The sequence below is a fragment of the Panthera pardus genome, unplaced genomic scaffold, assembly GCF_024362965.1.
Source record: "Panthera pardus isolate Hobbes unplaced genomic scaffold, ASM2436296v1 HiC_scaffold_6, whole genome shotgun sequence".
NCBI classification, from domain to species: Eukaryota; Metazoa; Chordata; class Mammalia; order Carnivora; family Felidae; genus Panthera; species Panthera pardus.
This window is the reverse complement of record NW_026526991.1, coordinates 44,823,287-44,836,655: the sequence shown is the minus strand read 5'-3', so window position 1 is coordinate 44,836,655 and position 13,369 is coordinate 44,823,287. Positions and strand designations below refer to the sequence as shown.

The following is a 13,369-nucleotide window of genomic DNA, read 5'->3' as shown; positions in this document are numbered from 1 at the left end:
TTTGTTTTGTTTTAAAGATGGGGGACTGTTGTACTAGTTGGGCTGGTAGAGAAGGAGCCAGGATGAGAAGAGCATGATAAATGTTAGAGAAGTAAGAGATAACTGGGACATGAGTCCCTAAGATGGTAAAAGAACTCATGTCTGATAGGAGATATACTTCCAGTAAATTTGGGAATTTGGAAATTCTGATGAATTTGATTTTTTCCGTGTTTTTTCAGCAAGGTCAGTAGCTGAAAGTGAGGTAATAGTGGGCCAGAGAGAGGTTTGAAGATTAAGGATTGGGAAGGGAAGGACAGCATGGCTGTTGTATTGATTGCCTATTTGAGTTAGGGAATTATGAATTTATAATAACACTAAACTGATTGCCTTATTTTCTCCCATGATGCTTAGCAGCATGATGCAGACCTGGAGAAGGAAAATACTTGGATTCATCCAGGATTGGGGTTTCACCACCTAGTGTCCTTGAAGGACAAAGCTGCAAAGGAGACGAGGCTATTTGCTATAAAATGATTAAGATGAGCTATGAAATATAAGCTGGATAATTGGGGAAACAAAAAGAGAATCTGATAGACAAATGCCTGCCATTGATAAAGAGTCTTAACAAGTATATATGATCTGAACACTGAATAAAAGAAATCCCCGTAGTTCGGAGCATATGGGAAATGTAATTTGTCCTTGTTGAATTCTCCTAATGCCATGCCCATTAATATGGGGATATCCCAGGGAACTTTTTCAGTCCAGAGCATATGATGAAGAGCCCTTTGTTTTCCTCTACACTGATATACTGTCATACTGGTTTCCTGGAGTGGGTTGATCAGTAAATGGGAAAGAAGTGAGATAGCATTTGTTGCTTGAATGTTTGGTATATATCTTGCCGAAGCTTTGTCTTTGTGGTCACCTAAATGTTAGTGTTTTTGCTGTTTTAGTGCCAACGTAGGTATGGCTATTTTGTGCCGAGGGACACTAATGAGTGCTTCTATTTCATGAGCCACCCCAAGTCACAAGCAACCAGTGGGTTGTCACCTGAGCAGAGCTCAGTGAAAAATAGGGCACTAGACTGCACAACTCAGGAGCCCTCCAGGTCTCTTTCTTTTTCCCGACCTGGGAGGAGAAAGGTTTCTAAGCTTTCCTCAAACCTAAAAAACTGTGGCCTTAATTTTTTTCTTGCACTTTTACTTTTTAGTATATGTGCTGCCGAAGCAAGCATGCACTTTTACTTTAAAAAAAAATCCCTTAGGGCAGCTGGATGGCTCAGTTGGTTAAACATCTGACATTTGATTTTGGCTCAGGTCATGACCTCACAGTTTTGTGGGTTTGAGCCCCGCATCGGACTCTGCGCTGGTGGTGTGGAGCCTGCTTGGGATTCTCTCTCTCTCTCTCTCTCTCTCTCTGCCCCTCCCCTGCTAACCCTTTCTCTTTCTCAAAATAAATAAATAAACTTAAAAAATAATCCCTTTAAGCACTACCTTCCTTCCAGGTTGTCCATATAATTTCCCTCCCTTGAGTCACTAGGACATTTTGACTTCTGGAGGTGAGGCTGAAGATGTTGACTCTAGGTCCCCCACCCCCACCCCTTGAGCTTGGTCTTAAAATAGCTAACATTTCTTGGGTTCTTATGTGGCAGGCATTTTTTCTAAGAGCTTTACTTGTTTTATGTCATTTTCTGTGCACAGTCTTCTCAAGTATTATATTATCTACCCTTTCCAGTCGAAGAAATTAAAGTTTAGAGAAAATAGATACCTTACTCAAGATCACATGACTGATAAGGATCAGCCTGAATTCCTATTTAGTTTTCTAAATACACACACACTTCTTTATCAATTGAGTTGCATTTTTTTTTTTCTCAACTAGTCACCAGCACTAGGTCTGAATGAGTAAAGGAGTGGAAGTGAGGAACTCCATGTACGAACCCTATAGTCCGTGAGCATCTTGATTTACAAAAGGCAGTGTATTTTTACCAGTAAGAATATAGTTTATCTATTTTGTGAGCTTGTTGTGGTCATAGTCCTTTACCAGGGCATTCAGGAAAAGCAATTCACAAACTTCAGTTTTACCAATAGATTCATTTTGTGTCTCAATAATATTTCAAGCTAGCAGCAGAAGTGAGAGGTGGGGATACTTTTCAGTACCCCAGCACACCCCTATAGACTTACATTCACATTATTTCACTAACAGGTGTAGGACCCTGTCAGCTTGTTCCGGAATGTATAAATTCAGCAATGGCAATATTACACCTCTGGTGATGCTCTTGCATGTTGAGGCATTGATGGCATGATATGTAATTACTAAATAAGAGATCTGTGAAAAGAAAACTGAGGTGAGAATATGCCATTGTCTATAATTGAAGACAAACAAACAAACAAGTCTTTTATGTGCCAGCAAGTTGTTTTGATTTAAAATTTTCTGATTTTCTGGTACATTCTGCAATGCTTTAAAAAAGTATACTGCTTTTACATAATTATACGGATTATTATTATATTATATTATTACATTATATTATATATTATATTATATATTACATATTATATTATATTATATCATATGGATTTTTAAAATAATGTAAATTGCCTTTTTGTTCCTAGAAAAATATATGAATGCTCCTATATCTAAGTAAGTAACTTCTAAAAAGTAAATCTAGGTGAAACACACATTAAACAAATCAAAATCAAAATGGCATGTAAACAGTGATATGTTATTTTCAGGCATTTTGTTCTACCTGTTCAAATAACTTTCTTTCCTAAATACCTCTTGTTTTTTACTGTGTCTGGTGGCCAGATATTCCTGTACCTTGAAAAGTTTGTGGTGGTTCCTTTATTCCTGGGTTTCCTTCTTAGAAACTTGTTATAATTTAATAATAAAGGTTTAATAATTATTCATATCTTTTCATCCTTGGTTCTTATCTACTAGAACAAAATGTAAACATTCTTTTATTTTGCATATAATGCTTTTCCAGTGCTTTGCTACTCATTTTTACTTAATATCACAATCTCCAGCCAGTTTTCAGTTATGAACCAAAATAATATTTTGATCTGTAGTCTAGCTTTCTTGTGTGTTAGTTGGTCATCTGTCCCTGGTTTGGTGTCTTTGCTACTGTTTCTCAAGGTCAGGGAATGTAGAAACATCCTCTGAAGTGCATGGCCCAGGCTTCAAATGGGTTTTATCCAATCCTTGTATGACATTGCTATGATCAGGCAGCTTTTAATCTCCTTCCTTCCTTTCTTTCTTTCTTTCTTTCTTTCTTTCTTTCTTTCTTTCTTTCTTTCTCTTTCTTCTAATGTTTATTTATTTTTGAGAGAGAGACAGAGACAGAGATGGAGACAGAGACAGAGAGACAGACCACAGTTGGAGGAGGGGCAGAGAGAGAGGGAGATACAGAATCTGAAGCAGGCTCCAGGCTCTGAGCTGTCGGCACAGAAAATGACACGGGGCTTGAACTCATGAGCTGTGAGATCATGACCAGAGCTGAAGTCAGACACTTAACCGACTAAGCCACCCAGGCACCCCTAATCTGCTTTCTTATTGCCCATGGCTCCCTTTGAAATCACCCTACTCTAATAATGCACAGACTTACAAATATTTAATTTTTGAGGTTTAGGTTCTCAGGTTAAAAGCTCCTACTCTAGAAGCTTTGTTTAAGTCAATGGTTTAGCTTAGTTTTATTTTTTGTTGTTACTCCCTTGTGAACTTTTGTCTGTGGAACTTGTATACTTTTTCTCCAATCTTTTCGTCTGCCTCTTTTTTTTCTTTTTTAACCTAAGTATCTACCTCCTTCCCTTCATACCTACTGTTTATAACACAGTGAAAGCCTAGAAGATTTATTCAATAAAACCAGGTGTTCTTTGCTTTCCATTTTGCCTAAGTTGTATGAGAGAGTTCCTACTTTTCTTTCTGAGGTTGCCAGGAAAATTTAAGATATTTGGATTTGTTTTGATTATATCCCCCATTAGTGTTGTATCAGTCAGGGTTTGGGGTTTCAAGCCACAGAGACAAACTCTGGCTAAGTTAGGCAAAAAGGAATTTATTGGAAGGGTGTGGGGTAGCCCTTGGAATCATTGGGAAGGCTGGAGCGTCAGGCTTACAAAATGTTTGGTAGGAACTAAAGGGGACTCAAATTAAGAAACCTCGCCAAGGTCCTGCCAGGGGAATGGCTGGTTCAGCTGCTACCATTAGCATGGCTGCCTCTGGACCCTCAGTGTCACCATCCCAGGGGATCATCTTTCAACTGTTCCTGCTTCTTTGCATTGGTCCTGCAGGATTCACAGTCCTGGGATGAAGTATCTACTTGCCTGAGGCCAGGGCACACGTGCATCCTTTAGCTGCCAGGGAGCATGGGGAAGGGAGTATTTACTATTTTGTCCCTTCCACTGCCAGTAGGAGGTGGAGCCTTCACCTTCCTGCAGGATTCCATGGTGAGTTATTGCCCCTATATAAACGTAGTGTTTAAATGCTGGAAAGCCCAAAGAATGACAAATGCCCACTACAAATTTTTGAGGTACAATTATTCTTAATAGAAAGGAACAGTATTTCAAACTCTTGCTTCAACCCTCTTGTCACATAGTCAGAAAAATCAATGCCTGAATTTACCTGGCATTTCCCAGACTAGTCTTCCAAGTACAAGGGCTCCTACTTCCCAGTGTCACTGAGGCCCAGACTTGCCTCTCTTATCTCATTGGAGAAGACACAGGACTGGGTCCTGCCTTGTGCAGTCCCAGAGCAATATCCCCTAAAGCTTCATTAGCACATTTCCACTAGAGCACAGGATGTGATTCTGACAAATGGGAATCACAGAGAGTTTGATGCAGGAACGGAGAGGAAGCTTTCATTATTATTTTTATTTATTTTATTTTTTAAGGTTTTGTTTATTTTGAGAGAGAGAGAGAGAGCTGGGGAGGGAGAGAGAGAGAGAGACAGAGAGAGAGAGAGAGAGGGAGAATACACCAAGTAGGGATTCGACGTGGGGCTCAAACTCACAAATCGTGAGATCGGGACCTGAGCTGACATGAAGTCAGATGCTTAAGCGACTGAGCCAGTCAGGCACCCCAAGAAGTTTTCCTGATTCTTAAAAAGAGATTCTCAGGAAGAAATTCTGTTTCCTCTGTGCAATGTCATGTCTGAATGTGATGGTTGGGATTACTTGTACAATCTAACCGCAAAATTGAGGATGAAGGCAAAACACAGGTAAAGGTGGGGCCAATTTCTGGAGGAAAAGAGCTGCAGCTGTGGTACCTTCTCTTATAATAGGAAAGAATAAATCTTGTCATTAAAAAGGTCATTCTAGGGTGGATTTTTTTTTTTTTTTGTAATTTGCAGCTAAACATATATAAACCGGTCCATATATCTTTGGTTTTTAATAAACTGTCTTTCTGTGTCCTGAGGAATAAATCCTTTGTGCAGTTTGTCCTCTGTTTCCATGTGCTAAAGGGCTCATTACTAGGAGTGCACAATTATTCCATGTAAACATATTAAAAGATAATAGTGATTTCCTTCCTCAGCTCACCTTTTACTTTTCTCCCTATTTACTTATTAGTCCCGTTGGCTTTTGTGCATGACAGATTGTGGATCATGTCACCTGTTAGCAAAAAAAGTAATATAAAGATGGTCTCATACCCAATAGTTCAGTCTTTTGATGACATCATATGCAATTCCATCTATCAATGCGAGTTATATATCTGACAAATATGCACTGAAATAATAACTTATGTTCTATGTTAGTGTTTAAATATGACATTTTGGAGGAACCTGATGAATATAAGAAATGTCTCTTTACAGTACTGTCAGTTGTTCACAGGGAGGCATATTGAATAAGGAAAGTCAGGAACCACACAAATATAGTCAGCGTTTGCTGGGTCCCCAACTGGGCACATAGATGCTGGCTAAGCAGTGGTAGACAGGAATAACAGGGGCCTTACTCTCATGGAGTTTACAGAGTACATGAGCAGTCAAACTAATGAACAAGCAATTAGAACACAGTGTGATAGATGTTCTTATATGGTACAATGGGTGAGAATGTAAGAGGGGTACTTAACTCAGAATTAGGAAGGGGTGGGAATGGGCAAGAAAGGATTCCTGAGAAAAATGGATCAAGCCTGAGTCCCAGAGATTGAGCTGACTTGACGTAGGCGAAAGAGAAAGCATACATAGCGAAGGGCTTGTGCAATGACCTAGAAAAGGGAGAGAGTATGAATAGGCATCTGCAGAAAGCAGGAAGTAGCTAAGTTGAGGCAGAGAGCAACAAAGTAACAGGTAGGATTTCAGAAGTACAGAGAGACCAGACCACGAGGGATATTTTTAAGTCCCATTAGGGTGTTTGGACTATATTCTGAATGTAGCAGGGTTCCATGTATGCATTTGGTGAAAGCTATTCTGGCTGCATGGCAGAGATGTGATATGAAGGGAACAGAGCAGGAACGGTGGCAGTGCTAGTCATCCAGAGAGACTGTCAAATAGGAGGAAGGAAGGGGGAACCTTGAGGGAATAGTGGGGACGTGGATCATCACTTGAATGTGGTGGAAAGGGAGAGAGAGGCATCCAAGAAGATTACTTGGTTGAGGTGGATAGAAGGGTCGTCACTGGAGAAGGGCTGCCAAAAGGAGCTGATATGGGGGAGGACAGTGAGTTCAGCTTTGAGAAGCTCTTAGTCATCTGTGGAGCATCTAGCAGATATTGGGTTGGGTCAGCAGTTGTGTGCACAGGTATGGGGTTTGGACGTGGGCTGGAGTCTCTGAGTTCCACTGTTCTGATTTATTAGATGATGAAGATGATATTTACCCCATAAATGTCATGGGATTGAATGAGATAAAATATAAAGCAATTCACACAGCACTATAAAAAGGAGGCAAATATTATTGTTTTCATTGCTCTGTTCTTTGGTTATTACCGTCAGTGATGCTTTTCCTTCAGTTACTCTGTTTCCAGCCAGTAGGCTGAAATGATTACAAAGATTATGGCAGCTTATTTCTACTGAGTACTTAACTGTATTCTAGACACTCTTTTCTAATTCTGTACAGATATTAAAACATTTATTCCTAGAATAACCCTATGAAACAAGGGCTTCTATTATCCCCATTTTATAGGTGTGAAGATAGGCACGGAGAGGTTAAGCAACTTGCCAAATCATGTAGCTAGGGAGTGTTGGGGTGTGGACTTGAACAAAGATAGTCAGACTTCCATTCTTGCACTTTATGTATCAGAATATACTTTTGCTAAATGGGCTTTTACCTTTTAATCAGTTTTGTCCCCTAAGCATATTCTAGCAGTTATCTTTGTTCTTTTCAACAACTCTACTATTTCTGAGAACCCTCAGTTCCTTTCACAGTTAATATTAAAACCCTTTCCTACTTTGTATCATAATGTCAAGCCTATTGCAGATTGACTTTCATACACATACCTATAAACATCAATTTCCATTTCATATTTGTAACTCCAGCCATCTTCATATTCATCAACTTGTAGATTTGAAAGGAACTTAAAATCTTCTTATTTAATTGCATACCAAATATTTGAACTCATCTTGTCAGGTAGTTTTTGTACCAAGACTCCTACAGTTTCAGTCACAGAAACTGTCTTCCCCAAATCACATCTGAGTATCTGCCATTGTATTCAGTAACCTTTTCTCCACCACTGTTTCCCCAGCACATGAAAGCTACCAGCATTTGAGAAGTACACCTTATGTTTTGTGGAATGAATTGATAAAGAAATGATTGATCATCAAAAAAAAACCAAGAACAAAACAAAAACAACAACCACATTTACGATTCTGTAATTTTCTTTGTAATTTGACAAGGACAAAACAAAATTTCCTTAATTTAAAATATGACTATTTGCATGCAAGAGGAAGGTTAAAACAACTAAGGAAAACACTTGGGGTTTTCTATTTTTTTGGAAAAAAGAGTTGACATATGTAGCATTCCAGTAACACCTGAAGATTGGAACTGCCGAGAATCCAAGAAGACGCTTTCTGCCCTGAATTCTGAGGCAAGCAAGTCAGAGATGCTTCCTAAGCCTGGATAATTGCCATTTTAGCCTGCTTGAAATGTAAATTTGAGCTTTATTCTGAATTGGGGAGGAACCAAGAACTTGAGTTGAGGATCACTATTGGGTCAAGGTCAACTCATAATATGAACAGTTGGTCTGTCTGTGAAGAGATTCTTGTAGTTATGTATTAGACCTTTCGAGATCCATGGAGTATTCCTTTGTTTCCTCTTTGGGATTATCCTAACAACACTATCCATAAGCCAAATCCAAGAAATAAATAGTTCTATTTTGATACATTTTATTATTGCATCACTAAAATAAAACTCAAATTTATGTTTCATAATTCCCATTGTTCCAAAATTTATTCATTTAAGTACTAAAAAAGCATAAAAGATAATTGTGACAGTTAAATCTCAAATAATTTATTTAAATCCTGGTCCCTGAGTTCTAATGGAAAATGACTCATATGGCATATTCAAAGCCAAAGTGGAATTCAGATTGGTTATTCAGGGTTGCATTTTTTTCAATAAAGTTATTCATAACACCTGATGACGGTGATGGATTTGTGGTTGCTAAGTTCGTGTTGGGCACTGCATCTTTAGAGTCTGATTAAGTGGGAGTTGCCATTTGCTGTGCTGTGAGTTGCCAACAAAGCTGAATCTGTCACAGGTGCTACGATTTGTATTTCAGAAAAATTTCTTCCCCAAGTTTAATTATCCCCAAAGTATTCCACTCTATGTAAAGTACTGAAAAGAGTCAGCAAGTTCTTTTTTCTCATTTTCAGTACTGTGATGTAAATTAGGATTTTGTCTGCTACCTACATGTTGTAGAGATGATGGAATTTCTAATGGCAGGGCCCCTCTGTTTTATAATATAAAATACTATTTTCTATTCATTTTTGCTGCTTTGGATTCAGGAAAAGAATAACGCCAGTTAGTCATAACTAAATAACGTATTCAGAGTGACATAAACCATGCTTCGTAGAAGGGAACAGGCATGAAGTAGATAGAAAATGTGTAGATTTAACTACTAATGATGGAAACTGGGAAATGAGAAGTCCTACGCTCAAAAATATTAAGTGTGGGATTGACTATTTCTTATTAAATATTAATATATGTTTCAAACTCATGGAAATAAGTGTGTATCATTTTTTGTATGAGACAGCCTGCCCTCTGCAGAGAGACTAGGGAGCTGGACGTGTTTTGGAGACGGTCATCACTCACTCTTTCAGCAAAGCAACTTGTCTTCACATCAGCGTATATCAGTCAGGCTTCTGCTGTTATTTTTTCTTTTCCATAAGACAGTTCTTTTTTTTTTCCCCCAACATTTCAACAGGAAGTCCTGATGGGGAAGTGTCTTCTAAATATTTCAGTGCAGAGATAGTTTCTTTAAAATTGCCCGAGGTTTATTTGGTAGATTAGAGAAAGGCCTTTGACCCTGGGAATCCATAAGAAGTGATTATGGCTATGAAGATAATTTTTAAGATGGCAGTATTGTTTGGTGACTTGATCCAGAGATATGTTATAGTTAAATCTCTTTGGGATATTTTAAAATGGGATTCTTCATCATTTCCCATGCCTTTCTCTTTGCCTTTGTACTAATGCAATTCTAACAAATAGAAATGGTTAATTGAATTGAGAAATAAGCGTGTTTACGGGAAATTGCTCAGCCTTCGAATTGTAATTACAATTTTATATTCTTTGTAGGATTATTTAACCATTCATAAGTATGGCAATGCAGCCAGAAATGATCTCTGGAATACACTATCAGAGGTAAAGTATAGGAAGCTCAAATACCAAAACCTCTTCTTGAATATTTGAATTGAGTTTATAAACCATTCATAATTTTTATTGGCACTGACAGTTGTTTTACTTTTTATATTTCCATTTTCCCCATATTGCTTTATCATTTTAATTTTGATAAATTATATTATAAAAATAATGGGATTTAAAATTACTTAAACCATAAATGGTAGTAAAAAGTACCTTGCCTACTTTCCAGCAAGACAGTACTTCTGAAATACAACATTAATATGGTGTCAGGCCCTTATGTTTGAGAGAAATATTGATGTTAAAGTAGTTTTTTTTCTATAGGTGAATAACAAATATTTAAGTTTGATGCTAGACATATTTGGGATACTTAATGATGCTGCAAGTACTTGTTTTAACAATAAACTATGTTTTGTTTTCCATTAAGTAAAAACTTTAATGTTAATAAAGCTTTCATTTATCTGTATGTATAAAGCTTAACTCAAGGCAAGAAGATTAACTTTACTAACACATATTAGCTTCACTGATTTTACATGTTTTCAAACTTAAGTAAATCATAAAGGTAAAAATAAAAATGGCTCACTGTTAATTATGTTTATAATTCATGTTTATAAAACTAATTTATGCAATTTTGGTTATAAAGGCTTTAAAAAGGAATGGAAAATATGTAAATATACAAGAAGTAATGGATCAGTGGACACTCCAGATGGGTTATCCTGTTATCACCATCTTGGGAAATACAACAGCAGAAAATAGAATAATAATTACCCAACAACATTTTATTTATGACATCCGTGCTAAAACTAAAGCACTTGAACTTCAGAATACCAGGTACAACACTCCTTTACATGAAAAAAACAATTGCTTTTATTAGTATGTTTCGCTGTGGGTTTTTTAACATTTTAAAAAGAAATGCTTACCACAATTATAAAATGTAAGTGAAATATAGTTTTCATTTCTTTATTTACATGTGGGGTTTTCATTTTGATTCCTCTTTTACTCTCATTTCCAGATATTTTAACCATCAAAGTGACAGCATACCAAAATTATTTTGTTTAAGAAGACAGAGTTTAAATTATCATGGTGATTTAGAAAGATATGTGATTTCTTACTTTTCCCTGTAAATGTTTGTTGAATTAAATTCAAGAAAGTTAAGATGCATCGAAGTCAATTAAATGGAATGGAGCAAACTGAGATTTATAAAATAGATGAGAATAGAAACTATCCAGAAAGACTAATTAAAACAAACTAAAAACCACAACCAGACTAACTAGTGTCTGAGCCAAAGGAACTCAAACTAGATCCATTTTTAAGTGGTCTAAGTATCAATGCTACTTAGCATCTAAATATGTTCTCTTCCCTCATTTTCAGTGTTTGAAACCACTGAACACACAACATACATAGAATTTTTATTTGTTGTTAAACTTTCTTTTCAAATGCTTATTTAATTACTGAAAACAGCACACAGTGCTTCTTCCTCTTCTACTTTGTATTTTCGTATTGTTTTGTGTCTTATTAAAAGCTAAGCCAAGGAAAGATAATAGAACTTAAATCAGTTCATTTCATTTTTTAAAAGGTGTCCTGAGACAAGATTGAAGGGGGGAGACAGAAGGGATGGGGTTTAAAATTAATAAATGAAGTGAAGTGCTTGGATGAGGTTGGCCATTCTGACTCCCATTACCCTGGGATATTAGAACCCTGACTTTACCATCCACCAATACCTAAGAGGTGTGAGGCATGAATTATTTTTTGTTTTTGTTTTTGTTTTAATTTCCAAAAGGAATAGAAATCATTCCCAGGCAGGTTAGTTCCAAGATGGGCTATACGTAGGAGTGATAAAGAAATTCATGAATGTTTTCTGGTGACTAAATGTGGAATGTCACTCAGGAAAGCATGGTCTTAAATGTCCTGGTCGGCATATATTTTGGCCTTCACCAAACTGCCCTTGCAGCCCAACTGTTTCAGTACAGTAGTACCCTGCCACACTGTCAGGGCCTGACTCTGTCAACGCCTCTTTACTCAGCCGGATCCCGCCCAGCTGCCAAATGCTGCTTTTGGTCGGTCCTCCATCCTCTCTGGCCCTGGGCTAAACCTGCTTAGGCATCAACCCTGGCCTTGCCAGGAAGTACATAAAAACTACTTGACTGTGGCAAAGTTAGAGAGATTTAGGCCATGCCTTTGAGAATGATCAGTCTGACACAAACATCACTGATGCAGAAAAACATAAAGGACCCGCAAATGACAGAACAAATTTTGAACAAAAATACTCTGTCAGCCTATAACATGCATCAGATGTATCAGCTATGGGTCTGACTCTTTAAAGGAAGAATTTCTCCCAGGCTGTATAAGTACATCAGTTCTATAGAGCCTTGCTTTTGCTAGAGTTATAAAATCATATGGATAATTTTGAACCCTGAGAACTTGGCATGTAAAATATTAAGAGTAAGATAATGCATGGAGTCCCTTTAATCTTGAAAATTATTTTCTATCTATTTTGAAATAACAGAGCTTGCAGTTAAAAATTTAGTATTCAATTGTATATTATTGATCATTTTATTCACTCTAACCTGTGGTCAGAGCTTCAAAACCAATTCTATCTGTCTTTTGTATATAGCCTATCTACATCTTTATTAAACAATGCAAGCTGTTGATCCAGTAAAATACAGTGCCCACGATACAAGAAACCCCATAAATTGTGGACATTTTCTGAGCCAGTATACTCAATTGTTTGTCTTGAATTTTTTAAAGCATACTAGAACATCACTACAACATTCCCAAACATTTTTAGTGTAATAATAATTATATTTGTAGCACAGAAAGATCTTTACATCACTAATAATTGCATAAAGTTTGATGGCATATAAAAGTGAATTAAATATTTGCTAGAATTTATGCACTTTGGGAGTTCTGAATTTGTGTAGTTTATTTTTTTCTTTATGAAGTTAATATATTGCAACCTTAAGTAATATCTCCTCATATACTTATGGAGCTTCTCAGAGCCCCGTGCTACAGAGAATTATATTTACCTCCACACTTGTATTTTCTTTTGCTGTTGACCCAATGACAGCACTCTCTCAAGGGTGTATGGTGTCTACATTAATGCTTTCCTAATATTGGTACCATTTTTAAAAAAGATTTCTCACACTAAAATAAGTACCTATTATTGTCTACCTTAATGTGGTTAGTAGGATAAATATTGTTTCATTAAAAAAATGTGAACTATGAAGAGAGGTAGTCCCAGGGAATATTAAAGAAAAAATATCTTTGAGGTCTATTGAAATGCATTTTGTGTATGTTTTTGTTTTTGTTATTTTTCTGCTTAAAACGAGATGGCTAAAATGAAAACTTAGGTGGCTGGGACACAATCTAATTTCACAAATTCTTTTTTCTAGTCTTTTTTCAAACATAACCTACTGTAGGGTGAGATTTCCTTTATACCACACCACACTTCACTCAACAGTGTTTAGTGTCTTCCACCCTTTTAAGTTATAACCGTAAAGCAACCTAATTGCCACGCTTTCTTTGATTTTTGAAATGAAATTTGTGAAAAGATCAAATATGTGTTGTTTGGAAAGTTATGAAAAATAACACATAGGATTCATTGGATAGCAGTTCAGAAATGAATA

The 13,369-nt window shown here is 36.8% G+C and overlaps 1 protein-coding gene across 1 annotated transcript in view; it reads left to right on the top strand.

Moving 5' to 3' along the window:
• The window catches only part of TRHDE (thyrotropin releasing hormone degrading enzyme), a 392,491-nt gene that overhangs the window by 285,679 nt on the left and 93,443 nt on the right, over window positions 1-13,369 (top strand). The window contains exons 8-9 of the mRNA XM_019455116.2: window positions 9,681-9,746; window positions 10,387-10,574. Of these exons, the coding sequence (XP_019310661.2) occupies window positions 9,681-9,746; window positions 10,387-10,574 (254 nt within the window). The remainder of the gene's footprint in view (window positions 1-9,680; window positions 9,747-10,386; window positions 10,575-13,369) is intronic.